This window comes from Zeus faber, assembly GCF_960531495.2.
Source record: "Zeus faber genome assembly, chromosome: 2".
Lineage (NCBI taxonomy): Eukaryota > Metazoa > Chordata > Actinopteri > Zeiformes > Zeidae > Zeus > Zeus faber.
In genome coordinates, this window is record NC_137189.1 from 7344284 (window position 1) to 7369155 (window position 24872).

Below are 24872 nucleotides of genomic sequence, written 5' to 3' on the forward strand. Positions count from 1 at the left end.
CATAGGCATCAATGTGTGACGACTGTGCCAGTGGACTGTGTACAGTAGGTGCAACCATGCTTTAATGACACTCAATTTAATATCTGGGAACCGAGATTTACTAGGTATCAGATCCATGAATAATACAGTCCAATAATATAGAGTCCAATTTTTTTTTTTTCCAAGTTAAGTCAAGGCAATTCTTTGGTCAAGGAACACTTGATTTCACGGTTGAGGTCACGGCGTAATGACATGGCTCAGCCAGAAGCAATCTCACATAGATCTGTGGAGGGGCAAAGCATGGGATGGGATATTTTAGTCAGATGTCTGAAGAGGATGGAATAGACTTACAGCACCTTTATCCAAAATTGTCAATTTTATAGATGAATAGTGTTCCCATTTGAGGGACAGGGAAAAGGTGATGTTTGAGTGTGTGAAATGTGGCTCTGTCTGTGGTTGTGAGCATGTACATAATCATCTTTAGCGTTGTGTGTGCCAGTAATCATCTTTCGCGTTGTGTGTGCCAGTAATCGTCTTTAGCGTTGTGTATGCACGTAATCATCTTTAGCGTTGTGTGTGCAGCATTGTGTAGATGTTTGTGCGTGTGCATGTGTGCTTGTGTATGTTTGTCTAAGAGTAGACATTCTGGATGGAGGGTTATTAACGCCTGTGCTACAAGTGAAGGATACCAGGGCTAACAGGTTCCACAAACTGGTAAAACCGTCGTTCTGCAAGAAGGAACGAGGAGGTGCATGTATTTTCCATACTGACTGGACAGAAATGGAAGATAAATATAGTTCTAAACTCTCACCAGCTGTCGACTTCTGGGCAGGAATTTATCTTCTTGTAATTGGTGAGTACAGCTCTTAGTCATCTGCGGTTGTTTCGCAGAATGGAACCTTCAAATCTTTCGTGAGACAAAGATTTTACTTTAAGCATGGTTTCATTCATCTCTTCTTCTGATTAAATGTCATAATTACTGCGACAAAAAATTGATATTATCTCAACCGATAATAATACTTAATATGAATTAATAATAAATAATATTTAAAACAAATAAATAAATATTTACATTCATATTTGTATTGCTTATCTTTGTTGGAATTTTGACAGTCCCTATAGATTAATTAAATTAAAAACCTTTTGTGGTATGATAGCCACGTTGTTTTTTCGTATTCAGATGCTTTCAGACACTCATCATGTCCCTAAAATGTGGTGTGAGCGATCGAGTGGACTGTGGCTTGAAGGCTTTTAAGAAGGATGAATACTTTGCTTGTAAATTCACAAGACATGCGGCAGAGGCAATAATTCATATATAATAATTAATTTTAAAAAATAGCCCCATTTATCACCAGCTGATGCAAAAGAGGCAAATTGTTGTGGGAGGCAAGTTAAATGAATGACTCTGAATGTCAAGTGTCAAGGTGTTCTCCTCACTAATGCTGTCAGTTGGTTGTCGGCGTGTTTGGCTTGCTTGGCATCGATTGTAAAGCCATTTCAGTTGTTGTGGCAAGATAAACAAAAAGTGGCACTTCAATGCAGTTCAATTTTGGTCATTTGAACCCTTACACAGTTTGCTGACACAAGGTCGACAGCACCGTATAGTAAACTGTCACGGAGAGTAGCAGATTTACAGTAAAATAATTATTCTGTCATTGACTTTTGAATAAATTGCTTATTGTCATCTGTCATCTAAGAGCCCTTGAATACAAGAAACATGTGCTATTCTTTTAAATATTTATATCAAAATGCTAGACAGATTTTATATATATTAAATATCATGTATATCAGTATGAATATGATTGAAAAATGTAACTGTACAGAGTAAAACATTTTCGGTCCAACAGTAATCGCAATGGCCTGAAATTAGATAATAGGACTAATAATCTTGCGCAAGCGCTGTTTCTCTGACCCCTTCTATATGTGCAGTAACAGATATTATTACAGATATATTATTAACAGAGATATTTTTCTGGGATGGAATCTGCTTGTACCTGACACAGCTCTGGTAAGGGTGCTGGACAAACTATTTGACTTCCCTTTAACTACAGTATATTGTTAATGGAGTAACAGGCCTGTTTCCTGAACAAAAATAAAAGACAACTATAAGGCAGTACTCTGACTAAATTAATACTCACAACCTTAAATATCTACAGCAGTAAGATCCTATAGCCCTTTGCATTTTGTGTATAAATTGCTCATTTTAATGCCACAAAATCCAAACATTAGCCCACACCTCATCTCTCTTTTGAGGGTTGAATACTCTAACATGAGTGTGGCGGACAAAGGGGCGTGGTCAAGCACCAGCTGCGGACGACAGCACGGTTGCCTTTTCCCGTGGCCACCAAGCCACTATTATCCATGATTATTATAATAAATGTGGATAATAGTCCTCTGGAGCGCAGGAGGAATGGCCTGGACTGCTCAAACTCCCTGCCTCGAGTCGACTGAGCCGAGGCAGCTTGGTGGCTGCGGGAAATGTCAATAAGCAGGCAACGTGATGCTTAAGAGCCTGCAACACAGCACACAGTGTGGAGTGGAGTAAATTGAAGGGATGTGCATGAGGCAAGGAGGTACCGGTTAAATTCAAGGTTGCACGTTTTGATGCAATGTGACAGCTCTGCCCACCTGAGGACCCTGAGGCGTCTGTGGCGCCGTGAGTGTTACAGATATGGTCAAATGCAGGACACAACAAAGACTCAGGATTAGGTGCAAGGTTTAATGTGGAACAGGCAGGAATCAAAACCAGGTTAACAAGCAACAGGAAACCTTGGGTCCAGGGGAACAGGCAGAGGATCAGGGTCCAGGAACAGGCAGGGAGTCAGGATCATGAAACAGGCTGGGAATCAGGATCGTAGACACGACCGAGTATTCAATACGCACTCAGACACAATGATCTGACCGAGATAGAGTGAATGGGGAACAGGTTAAAAGCACCCATCAGGTGGATGACTGGGGAGCTGGAACCCTGTCCAAGCGTACAGGGCAGGTAGGCGGAGTCCTTCGGGAGGGCAACCAGGGGGCCGGGCTCAGGAGGTCAACCCGAGCACGGGGCGGATAAGCGAGGCTGCTCCGGAGGACGACTCTGTAGGCAGGGCCACTTAGGAGGGCGGCTGAGAGGCTGGGTGTTGGCAGGCATGACCAATGGCTCAGGACCAGGAGTGGACTGAGCCTTGGCAGTGCCGGGCGATGGCTCTGGAACAGGCCGAGCCTCGGTAGAAGTGGAAGGCAGCTCGGGAACCGGCACAAGTTGGACATCGGGAGAGGTGGCTGGCGGCTCGGGAACTGGAAAGGAGAGGACCTCGGGAGAGGGGGCCGATGGCTTGGGAACTGGAATAGGGCGAGCCTAAGCAGGATCGGCCAACAACTCAGGAACGTGCTGAGGAATGGGCTAGACCTTGGGAGAGGGCGCTGACGGCTCAGGACCAGAAACAGACTGAGCCTCGGCCGGGGAGACTGGAATGACAGGCTTTGGAGAAATGGGAGGCGGAGAAGGGTGGGCATATAACTTCAACCTTTTAATCGCTAACATCTGGGCAAATTCCTGAATCCAGGAGATAGCGAGGAGCTAAAGGAAAGATGGCTCTTCACATTCAAACATCTCCTCTGTGACTCCAAAGACATGCCAAGGTAAAGGGAAGCATGGCAGAAGAGACCCTGTGGCACCGGGCAACGGAGGAACTGGAGCATGGGCAGTGGAGACATGGGGATCCTGAACAGCAGACACTGGGGAGTGCCGGGCCACGGCGACTGGGGAGGGCCTCAGGGATTCTTGGAACCACGCTCCATCCTGGGGGACTTCCAAGGGTCCCTGAAGAAGAAGGCGAGGCGTGACCACCAGAAGGGGGACTGCTTGGGATCCTTGGGGGCTGGAACAGGACAGGTGAGTGCCAGGCCATCCGGATCAGGACTGGGGGCTAGGCCAAGGGTAGACTCCAGCCTGACAAACCCACATCTAATTGACAGGAGTGCAGGTGGGGGCGAGCAGTCCGGGGTGTCTGAAGGGAATGTCCAGGCCTGGACGCATTCTGGCAGCAAGCAGGCTGGTGACTAGCACACTGGTGGCTAGCAGGCTAGTGTCTTGCAGGTGAATCTACTGGTTGGGCCCTAATGAGAAACTGCCAGAAAGCTGCAAAAACTGGAACCACTGGGTTCATGTTGGGTCAGATCGTTCTGTAACGGCTACGGTCTGGTGAACCCAAATGCAGGTGAATCAGGATCAGGAAAAAGGCAGGGAACCAGTATCAAGAAACAGGCAGGGATTCAGGATCCAGGAACCGGCCGGGAATCAGCGTCCAGGAACAGGCCAGGAATCAGGGTCCAGGAAACAGGCAGGGAATCAGGATCAGGAAACAGGCAGAGAATCAGGATTGTAGACAAAACCGAGAATTCAATACACATCCGACGCAACAATCTGACTGAGAAAGAGTGAACGGGGAACAGGTTAAATACAAGAGGAGTGACAAGGAAGGTGAAAACATGGGTGGCATGAATCATATTATCCAAAGCTGTTGATTTTGTTTTGACCAAAAATTTACTTTAAGGGTGTTTCATATGAAAGTGAAAACAGAAATTAAAGGAAAGAAACACTATCACAGTGGTTGTTTTCGCATTTTTCTATATCCAAAAGATAAATAAAATGCACTTAAAAGAAGACTGAAACTGACCCATATTTATTAACCTTGAATAAAATAAAGTCAAGTGGAGTGTAAGCATTTGTAATACTATTTACTATATTCACTATCTAATTTGACAACATCCACAACAACCCCATCAGCCCCTGGACGAGAAACATTTCTGAAAACATACAAGAGTTAAAAGGAGGAAACCTTGAGGATGGCTTGGTCTACATCAGGTGCCGAGCCAAACTACCAACCATCTATAGGGATGCAGTAATTGTAAATTGAATTTAAAACAAGGTGTGAGGTAAAGTGAGATACTGATCTTGTCACACTCACTGACTCGGATATGAACCCACAAGCATGACACCAAAACAATCAGATATCAAAATCAGGAGATCAGTCAGAGGGCAAATTTATCCGGCAGGGAACAGAATCAGACAGAGGTTCGGATGGGAGTCTCAGTTGATTGATCCTCTCCTTTCCTCTCCCGTGCGACTCGCTTTCAAACAGCAGCGGCACTCCGTCAGTGTCACATTCTGTTCATTCCAATCAAACACTCAAGCCCTCGCAAATAATATGATAACAGTGATCAACATTGCAATGATGTTTTGGGCACCCCCCATACCGCCACAAATAGAATCCAATTCTGTGGGGAACATTGGTCATGCAAAAGACAATCTGGTACAAAGGGAACAAAGGGAAGTGTACTGGTATTTAATCCGAAGGACTAACAAGGGAATGAGCTGCAAGGCTGGGAAACCAGGTGAAGGGACGGGGGTGACAACAAAGCAAAAGGGAGTGGGCAGATCTAAAATGAATGGAGGTTAGTGACATGGCATGAAATGACCAGATAAAAGTAAAAGATAAAAACAAATATAAATACTGGGAATCAGGGAAGATTGATGACAGATCTGATCAGTTCTCTGCACCAAGTAAGAGGTGAGGCTATTTGTCTGCCAAGCACAAGATTCAAACAGTGCATTTCAATCTTCCCAATTGTATAAGATGCACAGAAGACTGTTGAACAACCTGAATCACACCAAACACATTAATCTTTCACACATCTGGGAGAGCTCAAGAGCTCCTGTGTTTGTCATGGAATAGTGTGGTGGACCATGTTTGACCTGTTCCTCACACATCCAGATAAATATCCCATGTCCTCTTTCGCCGAGGGGATTGATCCATTTCCACGAAAAAAATTGAAACTTCTATTTTTCCCACCAACCTCTTGCCTTCATATTTCTGTTGGGAATACTGTGGTTACAGAGAGTGAAATTACATTAAACACTTTGCCCTGAGAAACTAAATGACATTTAATTGATTCACCACCTCCCATCCTCATGCAAGGCTTTTGAGCGATATTTTGCAATATGATTTTGTCTAATTTAAAAAAATAATAATAATAATCTGTAAACCCTGTTCTTTATATCCTGGATCACCCACTGATAGGATACTGGTCCAAGAACGCATTTTGATGCCAAATGCTGGTATCGACAAGCTGGACTTTGACAAGCAGCTCCCATTCAGAACGCTGCAGTTCGAGATCTGACAAAGACCAAGAAACCTGCACATGTCACAGTTCTCACATCTCTGTACTGTCACAGAATTGATTTTTAAACACTACTTCTCATTTATAATTCACTATACTGAGACACTAGAACAATACATTGTCATTTAGCAGACACTTTTGTCCAAGGCGACTTACAACTTCATACAGCGATGGAGGCAGCCATGCGAGGCTCATCGGTGGTTAAGTGTACCACAAGATGCTCTACCTCCTGAGCCCCCGCCCTCTTCAAATTCAGAACAAATTCAAATTCAAATAACACAGACAGATATTGGTAATAGAGACGTACAATTCATTCACTCATTGACCGCCACCTTTGCTAACACTGTCACTATCCAGAGTAGTACTACTCTGGAGGAAAAGGAGTTCTGTGAATCTGGACTTGATTGCACTTCCTCAACGACCCGGCTGTGTGCCTCAGTAAACTAAAATTGAACTGCAAGATCTAAATTTGAATTACACGACCTGAATTTGAATTGTGAGAACTGAATGAATTTTCAGTGAGGATCAAATTCAGTTTCAGAACAAATTAATTCAATATCATAGTATTACATTCAGTTTCAAGTTTATTGGAATTCAGTTCCAAACAAATAAATTCAACTTCAAATTATGCTCAAGTTAAACAATGCAAATTCAAATGAAGTGATTACAATTCTATTCTAATGCAATCGTTGAGCAATTCAAATTCAAATATAAATGATTCAAATTCCGTTTCTAGTGACATATTTCTGCCCATACTAGGAACCATACGTACAATGCAAAACTCTATAGGTATTGGGTAACATTCAGAATACTAAAATGAAAATATATCTTTGTAATATCATTCAGAAGCATTGGATTGTTTACTTAAAGCTAAAGGAAACAGATTGTGCTTGTGTTTGACATCCCTGTCTCTGAAGTCTGAGTCTCATGTGCAGCATGGTGAGAAAAATGCTCCGCTGGTGTTTGAATCCTTCAAAGGCCACGGGTCCTATTTTCATGCATTTGTATTCCTCATTAAATTCAGATTAGATAGAGACGTACAATTAAGAAAAACATTTTGTTTTGCAAGGGAAATTGCTAAATGGACTGCACAATTAATTTCTGTGAAATGATGATTGATTATTAATTATTTAATGTATGTGTAAGCTAAACTGCAGACAAACAACATGTATTTACTTCCTCCTTTTGAAAAAATGTGCATCACACAAGGGTCCTTCACTATGGCTGAAATGAAACTACATCCACAATATTGGATCTTTTTTGAAATGCAAGAGTATACTGTAGCTCCTGGGTTTGCAGATGGCTTCACATCCCATTTGTACACAAATGAAAATTCCCGCTCCCTGCTCTTCCCACCGCTGTCTGTAAGAACGCATGGAATAGGCAATTCAAAAGCCAGGTTCGGGAAGCTTGTGGCAGCATTGTCCCATGGGTTAGGGCACATCGAGCTCCCTAGTCAAATGTATTCACCCCACTCGTCTCCACATCCCATCCATTTTATTCTTTCATTTCTCATTAAACAATAATACAACTCTCCTCTCCTAAACCTACAGACATGCTTTCCTCCCAAAATTCCCCCATGATATGTACGTCTTGGGGACCAAAGCAATGCTCTTCTTTATAATCTGTAGGGTTTAATATTTCACAAAGCTAATAATGATCTACAAACATAATAATAGGCAAATGCATTTTTATAATAACGCAAGAAGTGTGCATATGTCACCTTTACTCTAAGCCAACTTTGTATAAAGGTTACCTTGAAAAATAAATCCAAATAGTTTCTGCTAGGAATGGAAATCTAATGTGAGGCTTTTTAATTTATTAAAAGGCAGATAATGGTATTTTTCTTTCTCCTTGAGGGCCATGGTCTATAAATAAACACATTTTAGCACAATATTACCGACTGGATTAATCAAATCTAGCATAAACCCATTGCAGAGGGGTGCGTTGTTATGTAATGCAAGTTGAACTGAATATACTTCAATCCAATTTTAGTAATGGGTGAAAAACTGGAAGTAATTAATACTGATTAATGTAATTAATGTTCCATCCATAGCAAGTTTACAATTATCTATAGGGTGTTGTTTGTGCTACAAATTCTGCCTCTACTCCTGAAGAGCGCTGTTGTCACTTTTTAATGACCTTCTTACCAAATGCAAATTCAAAATCTGCATTTTATTTTTTTACTCGAAAGTATGATGTTAATGTGATTATCCACATGAAAAAATCTCTAAAAATAGCCAGTTCATTGACCGGCACCTTTTTTGGGGGGGAGCAGTGATGAAGGAAGTATCCCCATTACTCACGGTGCATGTTTCACCAAAAGGAAACGCAATAAAATAAAATAGGCCACATCTAAAATAAAACACACGCATCCATCATTGTCAACATTTATTCAGAGCTTTTTACTGGAGGAAAAAATCTCTGAATTAGATATGGATAACGGTATGATTACATTCTGTTCCAGGTGAAAAACTATATGCATATAGCAAATAGCAAAATAGCTATAATGCAAAATAGCCATTTACTGGGGATACTTTCAGAAATTATCACAATTTCCAGAAAAGAGAGAAAATGCAGGAAATATAATCAGAATATAGAGACTATAGAATCTGATGCCAAGCCAGCATCTACAGTTTTAGATGAGTATTCAATTGCAAATTCAGGCGACCCTTGAAGCTAGAAACCTTACGTACAATGCAAAACTCTATTATAACTCTATCTATCTAGGTATTGGGTAACATTCAGAATACTATTCAGTGACAAGGAAAATATATCTCTGTAATATAATTCAAAAGAGAAGATAAGCTTTGAATAGTTTATTTCAAGCTGTAGGAGAGCTAAAGGAAACTAGAAGAATGTGCAAAGAATCGAGGCAGCTTGCAAACTGTGACGTCTTACATTCCTGTCTCTGATCTCTGAGCCTCGTGTGCAGTGTGGTCAGAGAATGGTCCACTGATGTTTGAATCCTTCAAAGGCCACGGGTGCTATTTTCATGCATTGGTATGCCTCATTAAATTCGGATTTTCTTTTTAATGGTTCGTCAGCCACCCCCCCACCCAAAAAAAATGATTGTAGTGTTAACGGGGCCAACACAGGAAAAATGGACACAACTTAATGCATCATAGCTCCTTGCTGACGTGATGACAGCAACACGTCTGCTTTCGTTGGTGCAAAGTCTGGTGTTTCCCATAGGGGTTGGCGGATCGATACTGAAAGTATCGATACTACTGATACTGTGTCTCATTTTGAAGATCGATTCTAGCGTCAATAGGATTGATACCAAATAAGGGATCAGTTTCTCTCCTCAAAATGAGTAAAATTCTGGGCGTATATTTCCTTACTTGCGCTTGCTTGGTGGCCATCACTGTTTGCGCAGTGAACGAGAGATCCTTTCCACACACATGTCACATGCACGCCCACATGCAACACCATCTGGGAGTTTGCATGTTCTCCCCGTGCTCACATGGGGTTTCCTCCACCTCACGTCAGTAAGGACCCCCACCAAAAACATGCACCCATCATTGTCTGACGAGCAATGGACAATTATCACCTGGTCCCTGGGCGTGTCCACGTATGCTGCCCACTGCTCCTGGCTGTGCCCCCGGAGGAAGGACAAGCCAGGATGGGTCAAAAGCAGAGAATCCATTTCACCGGCCACCATCAAAAGCATGTGCATGTGTGTGTGTGTGCAAGCATGTGTTGTAGTGTGGTGTGTTGCGTGACTAATAAAGACTGTTTCTTTCTTCTTCTGATCTTTGGAGGGTCGGAGTACCGAGCTGGCTTCTGGGAACGATGGGAGCCTGATACATTTTTTTTTCTTAATTTTTTTTTATAAATTAAGACATTAACACAGAATAATAGGATGATCGTATAATTGTTTGTTAAATATGTTCAGAAATGTCTAACTTTGGTAATAACGTTAAGAGCCAAGCATGGTGAGACTTTGTATGTTGCACAAGTTCACTCCCCCAGCACACTTTGAATCGCGGAAAAAGAGAGAAATATTTTTGTTTCATATTGGGAGCCGAAGGAGCCAGCTATTATTGCTGAGCTGAGCAATATATTGAAGGGGAATTGAAGAAGGCATAAGTCTGTGTTTAGTCGAGACAGGTCCACCGAGTCAGTATGTACAGTATTTTAATTTGTGCCTTTGAGGCAAAATGTATTGTAACAGTCAATGAATTTGGCTGGTCGCACCATGATGTATTTTGAATGTTGCGATTGGGAATACATATTGTATTCCGCTTTTGTAACAACAAATTATAGAAACCAAATCATATATTTTTTCAAGATAGTGACGAAAATCCGTGTATGGGTTAATCACAGATAGTTGCAGTAATATACATAAAATGAGTTGGTCAAAATGGTGACTGAGGAACTAACAAATGCAAAGATTTCCGTTTGAATACCAATCACTTCAATTTTAATCAACAGGCACGTGCAGGGCGGGGGCAGTGCCTGAGCACCTGCCCCTTTGCCCCTTGATGTCAATGGTGCCCTTTTTGTCAGGTGCATTTTTTTTAAGTGTGAATGGGCATGGAGGTACCGGATTTTCTTGGCAAGATTTGCATATATCAGCAGCCACGCTGATGCATGTTTATCAGTGCACCTGCGATGGCGCCAATTGAGGCGCTGTGATTTGCGCTCCCCATGCCTCCAAATAAAACAAATAAAAACAGTGTACTCCGTTTCCTTGTTGGAGGTAACAAAAAATAACAGTGTGCATAATGAGGACATTTCGTCAAAGATGCAAAATGGCTAGGCACTTATCCCATGTGCCTTTTCCTTTTTTTATGAGTACCTGCCCCTCTTAGCGTCTCTGCACGGGCCTGCCAATCAGAGATAACATATTGGGCTTTTGAATTTTCATTACAGGTCTATTCTTCTAGGTAATTCCCAGGTGACCTCCTCATGAAAAGGCAGAATGATTGGTTATGCCCTTTACGTTCCAACAATGTCATCATAATTCCAATTTTCTGTTGTTTTTTATGTTTCTCTTTCCAAATACTCCAACTTCCATGCAGCAATCCTGTCAGTCTTTGGGAACACTGCGGTCCTAGTCAGCTCGGCCCGTCGGCCCACATTGCTCAAAGCCCCCGAGCTGCTGACGGTCAACCTCGCCGTCACAGACCTGGGCATGGCCCTCAGCATGTACCCTCTGTCCATCGCCTCCGCCTTCAACCATGCCTGGATTGGAGGAGACTCCTCCTGCCTCTACTATGGCCTGATGGGGATGGTCTTCAGCGTGGCCAGCATCCTCACCTTGACTATCCTTGGGATGGTCAGGTACCTGGTGACGGGAAACCCCCCAAAGACAGGTATCCTACTAAATGAAAGTCCGACAGCAGAAGTTAAAATTGAGACACCTAATAGGATGCAAAATTGGACTTAAAAGAGGATCATTAGGATTTACTCATTTGGAGTATCAAAGCATTCATAAATAGTAATCAGTAAGATGTAAAATAAATCAAAGTTAAGTCCTTTATTTGACTTTCGGCTCACACCTTAAATAAGGTGTTTAGTCAAGCTTTCTTCCAATGATATAAGATAAGATAAGTTATGCAATACTGTATATGCTTGTGGAGCTAGTTTGGTCAGAAAACCTGACGGTGCCACACACTTCCACACCCTTATGGGCCGACCTATTTAGGCCGCCAATCCTTCCTGCCATCCCTCCCTAAGTGAGCAATGTCACACTGCGCTTTGCAAGGATATTTGCAATGCCGCGCAGGGAAGAGGATGTCTTGGGCCTGATATCCACTGGCTACACCGGAAATATTGGCCATTGTCCACAGAGTCTATTGTCTTCAGACAGATAGAATCTGGGTTCCGAAATGTTATCGACATGACCTATTCATACAAACAAAAATATAACACACAGTGTACAAACACAGTACATGTTACATCTTTTAGAGATGCCCGAATTTCAGTTAAGATATTCAAGACTGCTATGTCTCTTAATCCGTCTGTAAATCCCCCCACAGATGGCTCAAGACTGGAGAGTCAGTGAAGAAGGGAAAATCTGTGTATTTCATTCGTCGTTGTCTCCCTGGAAACACTGCTCCTCTTGGCTCTTCTGCTTGAGATTTTCTGGGTGAACTTAAGTAGTGTTGTGATTAGGATGAGAATGAAGGTCGATCAACAAACACACCAGCCTCAAAACATGCAGGAAAATGTCATTACAGACGCAAACACACAATAACTCCCCAAACAATCCAGTCAACCCAGAGACCCACGTGCAAAAAAATAAATGGTAATACGTATTTACCAATTGTTACAGAAAGTAATAGTACATATAGACAGTACTCTACATTTCCCAATTTGAATTACATTTGAATGATGTTACACACAATACTTAAATTATTTGAAAATTAAATGTATATATGATTTGAATTTCTGACAAAACATGCATACTTGTATTTAAAAAATAAAAATCGAAATTGGAGTCTTGCAATTCAATTTTCATTTTCTTCCATAATGTGCTTACAAGAGTTGGAAATGCAGCCAGAATATAATTTTTCATCCCCCAACATAAAAAACTTAAACTTAAAATTCAAAGTTACACTTCCATAGTAAAGTACTTTTTATGATACAAATATTGAACAATGTGCCACAATGATAGTGAGGTATTTTTATTTCCCAGTGGCCCTGTCTGATGAATATTTTTTTGTCATTTGTAAGTTAAACAAAGTAATATAAACAATGAAAATTTTTAAACATTTTTATGGGTACTAACACTTGATCACAGTATCAGACTTGACACCAGCATTGGTATAAGTGCATCTCTAATAGACCACAAAAACTAAGCTTTTGTGCATTTGTGTGTCCGCTTAGGTAACAAGTTCCAGAGGAGGACCATCAACTTGGTGATCAGTGGGATCTGGCTGTACGCCGGCCTCTGGGCCTTGTTTCCACTGCTGGGCTGGGGCAGCTACGGCCCAGAGCCATTTGGACTCGCCTGCTCGGTGGATTGGGTTGGCTACCAGCGTTCCCTGAATCACTTCACCTTCATCATGACTTTATCTGTCCTCTGCACCTTTATTCCCTGCCTGCTCATCTTCTTCACCTACACTGGCATTGCCTGGAAGCTACATCGGGCCTATCAGTCCATGAAGAACAACGGCTTCAACTACGGAAACATCGAGCGCAGGATCACTCTGGTAGGCGCAGCATGGTCAGCTGATCAGTTGATCATGGTTAGTTATCATCTTAATTGCTTTTGCTCTGCACTCCGGTCTGAACTGGTAATGGCACGGGCAAACTCCTACTCTTTGGCACTGAGATTAAAAAAGTAAGCATCATAACATCTTTTAGTAAAACATATTTTGGAACCCCATACCGTTAAAATCTATTAACAAAAGCAGGTGTAGACTGTTATAATTTTTGTTCTATTTTACATTTCTTTTTATAGTATTATAGGTGTTTTATAAATATGACACTCCCACACATATCTTGTTTTAAGGACAGAAACTCTCAGAATTCGTTTGCAGTACATTTTCATGTACGAGGAATTTGATGTGGTGCATTGGTGCATTGCTGTACACTCTCAGCATTTTTTAAATGCTGAGAACAGTAAAAAGATAGCCAAACAAAAAGAGCGAAATATACAAAAATATATACTACATGCAAAATGTGTTTATACTATATGCACAATAAAGAGCATCCTCGCAGGGCTATGGGCCCTTGGCTGTAGTTACACCGAGATAATCCCTAATATAATAAAATATAAATGCAGACTCTTTCCCTCATTAAGTATTTGTCAAAGATAATGACAATTTACAGTGGGTCTGCTGCACTTTTATTGAACAGTTTGCAGAACTTCAAAAATTAAATGAGTTAATCTGTGTTGTTTGATACTGTGGCAGTTCCAACTACCACTCGCCACACAAGTGTCGTTTTCAGGGTCCTCCGACACAGACACACAAAAGACGGGGTTGAAAACACACCAGTTTTGTTGTAGTGAGTGGGAAAGGTGCAACAAGCCCGGAGGAGATAGAAAACATGTCATGACAAGGGCTCCTCTCCTGTATGTGTGTATGGGGGGCAGGGGGAGGCTTTTACCTGTTGCTCGTTGATTGGTCTATGAGCAACAGGTGTACAGCCACCATTATCCCTGGCCCAATTACCTAGACCCAAGACAGGTGGGGCTGCTTAAACCACACCACCCCCCCACACCACAGATACTTTTCTTTTAGTTGCTTATGCTGGGGCTCTCAACTGTTGGGTCCCCAATCCAAAACTGGGACCCTTTCTAGTGGGCATCATGGAAATACAAAAACAAAATACCTTCATACAGTTGTTAAATCAAAGTGAATCATATCATATTGTCACTTCATGCGCTCCAGCTTTCTACATGAAAACTGACTATAGTTGTTTTGCTAATTTAATTAGAATGGTTCAAATCTTTATTTATGTTCAGGTCGTGACTGGATGACTGAAGACAAATGTGACCCACCACAGCAAAAGTCGCCATCTCGTGCATTTTTTAAATCTCTAGGAGCAGCCAAATACGTTGGAAAAAACCTTTCTTGAAGGAAAATTAGATTTTTCCAGATTTGTGTTCCTTTGTGGGTTTTTTTTTATCCCTCAACGTAATTTTATAACCGAGTTTGATTTATAAATAGTAGAAAAATGTTAAACCGTGGAGTTAAATATTTGATTGTTCGTCTCCTTTAAAGTGACCGTCCAGGTGAAGATCTTTCCTCCATATTCCATGTGATATGAAGTCACAATGTGAAACCTTTTTGATAGAATTTAGCCTTTAAATATTACATGTTTTATACACACACAGAGACCACGTTGTAGAGGGGGCATGTCACTGATGTCACCGTCACTTCCACAAGGCTCCGGTTTCACTTGTCTGTGAAAACTCCTGTTGATTAGGAGAATTGGGTGGAGGAAGATCTAAATCACATCGCGGACCTTAATCTGACCAGTGCAATAGATCCACCTCAGTTTAAGCAGCACACACTGGACTTCATTTTCTGCAATGATAGTCTCCGACAGCGATGCTGAATCTGATATTACTCTGGACTTGGAGCACATTTCAAACAGCAGATTTCAACCCGAATGTGACTATGAAATGGAATATTTTCAAGAACCACCAGAAAATAAATTCCACTTTTATAAAAAAAAAAAAAAAGTATATTCTTACTGTTAAAAGCTTTTTTCAAAACGAATATGTTCAATGTTCCCTCAAAACACAAGAACAAAGCAGTGATTGACCCATTCCACAGTATGTTAAGTAGCCATGTGGCTACCCCATTTGCATTCTGGGAGCTGGCTGAATGAAGCCAAGTCTCGGAGAAACTTTGGAGGTGATTATCTCAGAATCAAAGTTTGCCACACCCTTGTCATAGCTTTTAAAATATTTGCTTGATGTGCACAAGTGGCACCTTGTTTTGAAGCTCTGATTTCAAGATTCAAGATTTCAAGATTTTTTTTTTATTTGTCACATACATATACATACTTTTATACATATATGCAGTGAAATGTAATGCAACACACCCGTTGTTAGCACACAATATGTCCTAGGAAAAAAAAAAAAAAATCTTCTATAGGCCGACTAACTGACTCCTAAAACGTAATACAGTAAGTTGAATACTTATAGAATAAAATAAAAATATATAGAATAAAATACAATGAAAATAAAAATAAATAAAATGGAATAGAGAGAGGGAATATGCCTATGTATATACAGATATGTGCATTAAAGTGGCATGTGACTTAAAGTGGCATGTGAATGTGAATAGAGTGAGGTAGTGTTTGGGATAATACAGCACAGTATACAACAGTACGGCGCAGCAATACGGCATCACGAACAACCCTGAACAGTGACACAGTATGCGGTACAGTATGCTACATATAGTACAGTAGGTAGTGGAGCCCATGTGTATGGCTCAGTTAGGACCCCTGGTGAGGTCAGCATTGACAGTTCTAATGGCTTGCGGGAAAAAGATCTGTCTCAGTCTCTCTGTTCTAGCTGTGTGACTGCGGAGGCGCTTGCCTGACCGCAGCAGCTGGAACAGTCCGTTGTTGGGGTGATGAGGATCCTTCATGATCCTGCGGGCTCTGCTACTACACCTCCTGGTGTATAACTCCTGCAAGGGGGGGAGTGTAGTATCAGTGGTACGTTCAGCTGAACGCACTGAAGTGGTACGTTCAGCTGAACGCACCACCCTCTGCAGGGCCCGCCTGTCCTGGGCAGTACAGTTCCCAAACCAGGCAGTGATGTTGCCTGTCAGGATGCTCTCCACTGCTCCACAGTAGAAGGACTTGAGGATCCTCACCGAGACCCGGAGTTTCCTCAGCTGCCTGAGGTGGTAAAGACACTGCCTCGCCTTCCTCACCAGAGTGTCTGTGTGTACAGTCCATGTTAAGTCCTCTGTGATGTGGACTCCCAGGTATCTGAAGCTGCTCACCCTGTCGACAGAAGTCCCATTAATCCACAAGGGCTAGTGCGTCCTCGATTGTGATCCACGCCTAAAGTCCACAATCAGCTCCTTGGTTTTGCTGACGTTCAGGTGGAGGCTGTTGTCCTGGCACCAGAGTGACAGGTCAGCCACCTCCTCGCGGTAGGCCTTCTCATCGCAGTCGGTGATCAGGCCCAAGACCACGGTGTCGTCAGCAAACTTGATGATGGTGTTGGAGCTGGACCTGGCCACACAGTGTGTGTATATTTTTTCAAGATAGTGACGAAAATCCGTGTATGGGTTAATCACAGATAGTTGCAGTAATATACATAAAATGAGTTGGTCAAAATGGTGACTGAGGAACTAACAAATGCAAAGATTTTCGTTTGAATACCAATCACTTCAATTTTTATCAACAGGCATGTGCAGGGCGGGGGTACAGTAGGGGGCTGAGGACGCAGCCCTGGGGGGATCCTGTATTCAGTGTGAGGGAGCTTGACATGTACTTCCCCACCCTGACCACCTGGGGGCGGGCTGTGAGGAAGTCCAGGATCCAGGCGCACAGCGGAGCATTCAGTCCGAGCTCCATCAGCTTGACAGCCAGTCTGGTGGGGACTATGGTGTTGAAAGCTGAACTATAATCGATGAACAGCATTCTCACATAGGCCCCCTTCTGGCCATCCAGGTGTGTGAGCGTGGTGTGCAGTACCTGGGAGACCCCGTCATCCGTCATCCTCTTTCAAATGATGCGGAGGAAAAAAGAAAGTCGAAAGCCGCCAAATGACCCTAAAGTATGTGGTGGGTTACAAATGTGGATCCTCTATTTCGTATTTATTTCAACATTATTGTCATTGCACAAAGTACAAGTACAGAGACAAGGAAATGCAGTTTGGCATCTAACCAGAAGTGCAAAAGAAGCAGTAAAGTGAAGCGTATGTATAAAATAAGTATATGAATATATAAATAGAGTTAACAGTAGTGGGTATGGATATACTAAATATGTACAGTATGAACAGTATTGACAGAATGAATATGAATGCACTAAAATATATACAGTATGGGCAGTATTAACAGAATGATGAGCATTATTAACAGTATTTACAGAATGGATATGGATGCACTAAAGTATATACTTTGAGAGCGATATTAGCAGTAATAACAGAGTGGTGATGAATATGCTACAATATATACAGTATTAACAGATTGACATTAGTATTGCCGGTTGTAGAAATATGAATAGAAAAACAAAAAATAGTAGTCTAATGTTAAGGTGCAATGTGCAAGACTTCAGTCACTGGAGTCCAGTTTGTGTGTGGGTGGGTTATCCGGGGGGGGGGTGTAAAGTAAAGTTCAGCAGGATGACAGCAGAGGGGAAGAAGCTGTGTCTGAACCTGCTGGTCCTGGAACAGAGGTTCCTGTAGAGCCTCCTAGAGGGGAGGCCCGTGGCTGGGGCGAGAGGTGTCTCTGGTGATGCTGTGTGCCCTCTGCAGGCACCCCTTGTGCTGGAGAGCCGGTGATGGGTTGGGCAGTTTTCACCACCCTCTGCAGTGCTTTCCGGCCCGCAGCAGTACAATTGCCATACCAGACTGAGTGTTCAGGGTGAGGTCAATCAAACCCAAACGCTGGACACACAGCTGTGTAGACAGAATCAGGAACAGGCAACAGAAGAGGGATAAGGACAGGCAGGGACTCGTGACGGGGAAGGCAGGGACCCACAAATAGACAGAGACTCAGGAACCAGGAACCGGCAGGGAATCAGGGCCCAGGGGCCGGCAGGGAATCAGGTGCAGAGGAGCTAACACATGCGAGAAAACATGCAACGATCCGACACAGACAGAGTGAATGGGACCAGGTTAAATACAAAAGGAGTAACGAGGAAGGTGAAGACAGGTGATGAGATTACAAACTGGGGACAGGTGTGTAGTGATAGGGATGTGACGCCTGACAGATAGACAGAGGGAGCTAGAGAGGGGCAAAGGGACCTATAGACAGACAGAGGGAGCTAGAGAGGGCTAGAGGGAGACAGAGACAGATAGAACTAGAGCAGACAGAGGGAGCCAGAGAAGGACAGAGAGACCTTGAGGCAGACAGACAGGGAATCAAGGCAGGGCAGGATCCTGACACTGAGAGGCAGTTGGTGGGGATGCTCTTGATGGTGCAGCGGTAGAAGTTCCAGAGGGAGGGGTTGATGTTGAGGTCACCTAGCTTGGTGACCAATCTGGAGGGGATGATGGTGTTAAATGCTGAACTGAAGTCAAAGAACAGCATTCTCACGTATGTGTTGTTGTCCAGGTGGAAGAGGGCAGAGTAGTGCCGTTGAGACGGCGTCCTCTGTGCACCTGTTCTAACAGTGGGGAAATTGGAGGGGGTTCAGTGTGGGAGGTAGGCAGGATTTGAGGTGAACCAGGACCAGCCTCTCGAAGCACTCATGATGGTGGGGGTGAGTGCAACAGGTTGGAAGTCGTTTAGGCTCGCTGCAGAGCTGTTTATTGTTACAGGCACGATGGTGGTGAATTTGAAGCACATGGGGACAGCTGCTTTGGTCAGTGATAGGTTGAAGATGTCAGTAAGGACCTCAGTTTGCTGCCCAGCACAGGCCCTGAGCACATGTCCAAGGATACCATCAGGGCCAGCAGCCTTACATGCATTGATCTTGCTCAGTGCAGCACATACCTCAGTGGGGGAGAGTGTGAGGGGCTGGTGGTCTGCAGGGAGCACAGCCTCAATGGCTGATCCTGATTGTCCCTGTCGAAGTGAGCATAGAGAAGATGTTGAGTCGTCGATGGGGAGGTGTTGCTGGTTGGGGGGTTGGTGTTGGTGGGTTTGTAATCCGTGATGGCCTGGATTTCCTGCAACATGTGTCAGGGGTCTGAGTTGTTGTTAAAGTGCTCCTCGATCCTCAGCTTGTGGCTGTGCTAGGCTCTCTTGATGCCCATTGACGCCCTGACGATGTAGCGACAAACTAACAACTAGTAGGTATATAACTGCTTATTTGCAGAATCTGAAGAGGCGCTGAGCCTTGTGTGTGCACTCGCCGCCATCTTCATATATATATATATATATATATATATATATATATATATATATATATATATATATGAGTTGTGTTTTCAGGGCCCTCCAACACAGGCGATGGGGAGTTTGCATGTTCTCCCCGTGCTCACATGGGGTTTCCTCCACCTCACGTCAGTAAGGACCCCCACCAAAAACATGCACCCATCATCGTCTGACCAACGATGGACACTTATCACCTGGTCCCCGGGCGCGTCCACGTATGCTGCCCACAGCTCCTGGCTGTGCCCCCGGAGGAAGGACAAGCCAGGATGGGTCAAAAGCAGAGAATCCATTTCACCGGCCACCATCAAAGTGTGTGTGTGTGTGTGTGTGCAAGCATGTGTTGTAGTGTGGTGTGTTGCGTGACGAATAAATAAAGACACTTTCCTTTTAGCTGCTCATGCTGGGGTTCCCAACTGGTAGGTTCCAATCCAAAACTGGATCCATTTCTAGTGGGATCATACAGTTGTTAAATCAAAGTGAATCATATCACATCATATTGTCACTTCATGTGCTCCAGCTTTCCACATCATAACTGACTATGGTTGTTTTGCTAATTTAATTAGAAAGGTTCAAATCTTCAAGCATGTTTGGGTCGTGACTTATTGACTGAAGACAAATGTGGATCCTGTGGCGAGACGAGTTAAGAACTATCGTGCTGGAAAACACACAAATAAACGGATCACCAGACACCTACTCACAGCTCAGAAGGGTTACTTTGGGGGGGGGGGGGGGGGGGTTGACACATCTATGAGGTATTATTGTTGAGCAATCAATGTCCCTCATGAATCACTGACGTTTTCCTTTTTCTGTTGCTGTCCAGATGGCAGTGATGATCAGCTCAGGTTTCATCCTGGCCTGGGCGCCCTATGTGGTGGTAAGCTTCTGGAGCATGTTCCATTCCCAGGAGCAAGGCAGCCTGGCCCCGGTGGTCAGCCTGTTGCCCTGCCTCTTCGCTAAGAGCTCCACCGTCTACAACCCCTTCATCTATTGCATCTTCCAGCGCTCCTTCCGCCGTGAGCTCTACCGCTTCCAAAAGCGTGTTTGCTGCTGTTCTGGCCGGGCTGAGAAGACGCCTGATGAGGGGACGGAGGAAGAGAACATGCCATGCAATGACTTTGCCTGTGGGAGCTCAGGGGACGAATTGAATGGCAACCAACCTCTGAGGCAAATTGGATCTAATACCCCTGGCGAACAGTCTGAGGATGAGCTGAACAAGCTTGTGCTAGCAAGTAGAGATTCCCTTTAGTTACCTTAGATTCCCGTCTGTTTGTGTTGAGCTACTTGAGTACTTGAGAGTTAAAGGATTTGTGTATTCGTTGCAGCAGAATTTTTCCTTAGGAATTATTTGACTGCTCATTTTTTTCCCAATTGCTTTTCTCAAAAGTTGCAATGCAAAAGTGGTAAAGTTTTGTCTGTTTTTGTCAAATTGTGTGACAAATATTTAACAACTACCATGGAAGAAAGAGTCATGTGTAATCAATTTCTGATAATACACATTCTGAACAGCTAATTGTTGGAAAGAAAGTGTTGTTTTTTTCTTGTGTCAAGTAAAAAATCTATAAAATAAACTTTCAATTTGACATATACGTAAGCAGGAAATAAAATCACTACTGTATGACGACACACTGACGCTAGCGGTGACATCTGTTGATTTGGCCATTTAATTTAAATTTCAATTGCATGATTAAGCTCTTGGAAATATTGCAGAGAGTGGCTCAATTTGAATTAATTCTTGATATTGCAAAATCTCAATTTCCCGGAGGGGCTGATTTTTCTATGGAATGCAGCTATATTTACTTAACACACAATTAAGTATTGTGTGTATTTTCTATTGGTTTCATGGTGAAATAATGCAGTCAAAATAAGTCAGGTTTTGAGGAAATTTGCTCCCTTTTATTTAAAATAGTTAAAGTAACATATGATGTTCCCATATTGCCTTTATGTGGGCCCACCCTGGTCACATGCCCTAACCTCTTTTTTTGCATATTCTGGGTCGGGACTGGTTTTAGAAATTATAGGAGTCCTATGTATTTCATGGATACTAGAATCACCCTTAACCCTTTTTTGTTTAAATTCATCATACCTGTAGATGGAACAGGCAGTTTGTGTGAACAGCCTGGTGTGTGGTGTGAACACTTTTTTGTATACCCCAGCTTTAATAGATTTGATTATATTGATTGTGATATACAAACAATAATATACGTGGTGCCACAGGATAGTTGTATTGTATTCCACCTACGTACACCCAGTTACAAAACAGTTAATTCGATTTGAATTAACAGGGTCTTAACAAACACCTAACCAACTATGAAGCATTTGCATATGTTTGTTCTGAAGTATTCCATTTTTAACAGTGAGTCATTTTCCCATGAAATTTTCACAAACAGCAGTCAATGGTGGCAATAATAAATTATTTTTAATTTATAAATGCAATCTCAATTAATTTTAACAGGGATGTTAATAATTCGCCGTTTAACCGGATCCGGCCTCAAATTTGCTCAGAAACACATTTTGGTGGACTGCTAATTCTGTTTTATGTTTTTTATGTAGTTTTTCTCTTTTCTGTAATTCTGTTCATTCTATTCTGCACACAGCAGTACAACGTCCTATAATGTCCTTCACCCTCTTCTGACTCTTCCGTCAGTGTGGTCAACTGGGAGGCCAATAATATTGACCAAAAGGATTGTGCTTCTTTTGCTGCTGCTAACCCGTTTCCTTATTTTATACATAATGTAAGAATGTTGGATGTTCAAATTAGATGTGGCCAAAGTTAGGGTTGTGCAATTTGGCCTGAAAATAAAATCTATGTTTCTTTTGAGGTGTCTGAATGAGAGCCCTGGGTTCTCAAGAAGCCCATTTTATAGTGATTGTATGGTATAATTACTAATGTATGTTACTTTTAATTTATTGCTTCCATGTCATACAGAGAACGAAAATAACAATGTGTCTATTCAGAGGCCCTATGGGAGAGGAAATGTTTTGATGCATTCAGCTTAAGTCAGCAGAGGAAATCTGTTAATACCTCCAGACGGCCAGAGGAGGATATGTGTAGATTTACGTTGGACAAGTCCTGAACTGTGACCTATGCATTGTGACCAGATGGGCTACGTGATCTCCGTACTAGTATATAGGACAAGTCTTTAACTTCAGTCGGGAGAGAATCCTTCCGGCTTTGTTCTCTCCTGGACGTTCCATGGCAAGTCCGGTTTGATGCTGATTTGTGTAATAAAACTATTATTTTAATCAAGTCAGCGTCAGCGGTTGCTCCTTCATTCATCAGCACATCAAATTCATCAAGAAACTACAAAGTGGCGTAACAAACAGGTGCTGTTGGGCCTCATCTGCCACTGCTGCACCGCTTCAGAAGATACCACTTTAAGGCTTCAAGGATGAGTTTTTACTTACAATACGAGCTGTTATGTGGTCTGAAGCGTTTGTGTTTTTGGCAGAGAGGCTGGGGTTTAGGGTTTATTAAGTTGTAAAATACGTAAATAAGGGTAATAAGAGAATAATAAATGAAGATAAAGAGAAATAGAGAATAAAGACGAGAAATAAGGTAAAAGAGAATGAAGTTGAAGTAAAAAGTTATATTACAATAGCAGAATTATTAACTCAAACAGAGTTAAATAACTGTGGTATCTTGGTATTTTGCCGTCAGGTAACAGAGACCAACTCCTGGTTTGTTCACCTTTTATTAACAGTCTTCAGCAACATGTGGCGCGGCCGTAACATGCCAGGCTGGCTATCAGTGCAACAACTGACAGAGAGAGCGAAGGAGCATTTACTTAAGATAGAGTCCCTCTACTGGCGAAGTCATATAACTGCACTCTATCACATCCCTCCCTTCTTAGCTCTTGCTTTTCTGTCCTTTAGTTAACCAATGAAAATAATAATACAACACAGCATTTTCTTCCCCGTCTAGCCAGTAACATATAAACTTATATTGTAACTTTATGTAACAATCACAATGTCAGAACACCTTTTATTTCTTCCGAACACTTTGTTATCTACTGTTCTTTCTTTTTATTTATTTATTCAAACACTCATCTCCCCCTTAAGGAGACTAGGCACATTCTTGCCCCTAAAGGCATCATGGTTTGGAGGACGTTTGTCCCTCCTTGATCTGCGCAATCCGTCGGCTGATGTACCCCCTGGTGCAGTATCCTCCTGGGTCACCACCGGCACAGCACTGTCCTCTCTTTGGTGAGAACTTGCGCCCTCCAGTGCTCCAGCAGCTGGTGGACTGGGTTCTGTTATGTCGTCCCCTGTAGTACTGTAAGAAGCTCCTCTTCCTGCCTGCTGAACAGCTGATCGACATGTCGCCTGACCACTTTTCCATCCCCCAGCAACACAGTATAGGAAACTGTTCCTGGTAACTCCTGCACTCGTCCAGGTATCCATTTAGGTCCATATCCAAAGTTCTTAGTGTAGACAGAGTCACCTTCCTTAAAGTTGCGATGTTTGGCGTGCCTGTCATGGTAGTTTTTCTGACTTGTTTGTTTTGACTCGACTTTTTGTTTTAAATCTGGGTGCATCAAGTCAAGTGTACACCTCAGCTTCCTTCCCATCATCATCTCAGCTGGTGACAATCCAGTAGTCGACTGTGGAGTGATGCGATAGCTAAACAAAGCCCTATCCACCCTTGTCTCTATTGTCCCAGCTGTGCTCTTCTTCATCAGCTCCTTGAATGTTGCACCACCCTCTCTGCTAGATCATTAGATGAGGGGTGGTATGGTGCTGATGTGACATGTGTGATTCCGTTCCTGGACGTAAAATCTTTCATGTGTTCGCTGACAAAACACTGAGCATTGTCTGACACGATCATTTTTGGAATGCAATGTGTGCTGAAACTGTTCCTCAAACAATTTACAGTCACTGCAGAGGTGGATGAAGTCACTGGATGAACATCCAACCACTTGGAATGCGCATCCACAATTACTAAGAACATTCCACCCATGAAGGGACCTGCATAGTCTATGTGGAGTCTTCTCCAGGGCTTTTCAGGCCACTCCCATGGATGTAGTGGTGCACTCGAAGGTGCTTTCCTATGTTCTTGACATGTAGCGCATGATTTTACTTTAGCCTCTATATCCGCATCCATGTGAGGCCACCACATGTAACTTCTTGCCAAACCCTTCATACGGCTCATTCCTGGGTGTGACTGGTGTAATTCTTCCAGCATATGAGCTTGTCCTCTTTCTGGTATGACTACCCGGGCTCCCCACAACACACAGCCATCTTGTACACTCA

General features: G+C 42.8%; 1 protein-coding gene across 1 annotated transcript; it reads left to right on the forward strand.

Annotated features, from left to right (window-relative positions):
- Window positions 1–759: 759 nt before the first annotated feature.
- opn8a (opsin 8, group member a) lies at window positions 760–20868 on the forward strand (the record flags this gene model as incomplete). The annotated part of the gene is made up of 4 exons (XM_079996617.1): window positions 760–832; window positions 11178–11471; window positions 12988–13313; window positions 20443–20868. 4 exons carry the CDS (start codon window positions 760–762, stop codon window positions 20866–20868), a joined length of 1119 nt encoding a protein of 372 aa, XP_079852743.1.
- Between the last annotated feature and the right edge of the window lie 4004 nt (window positions 20869–24872).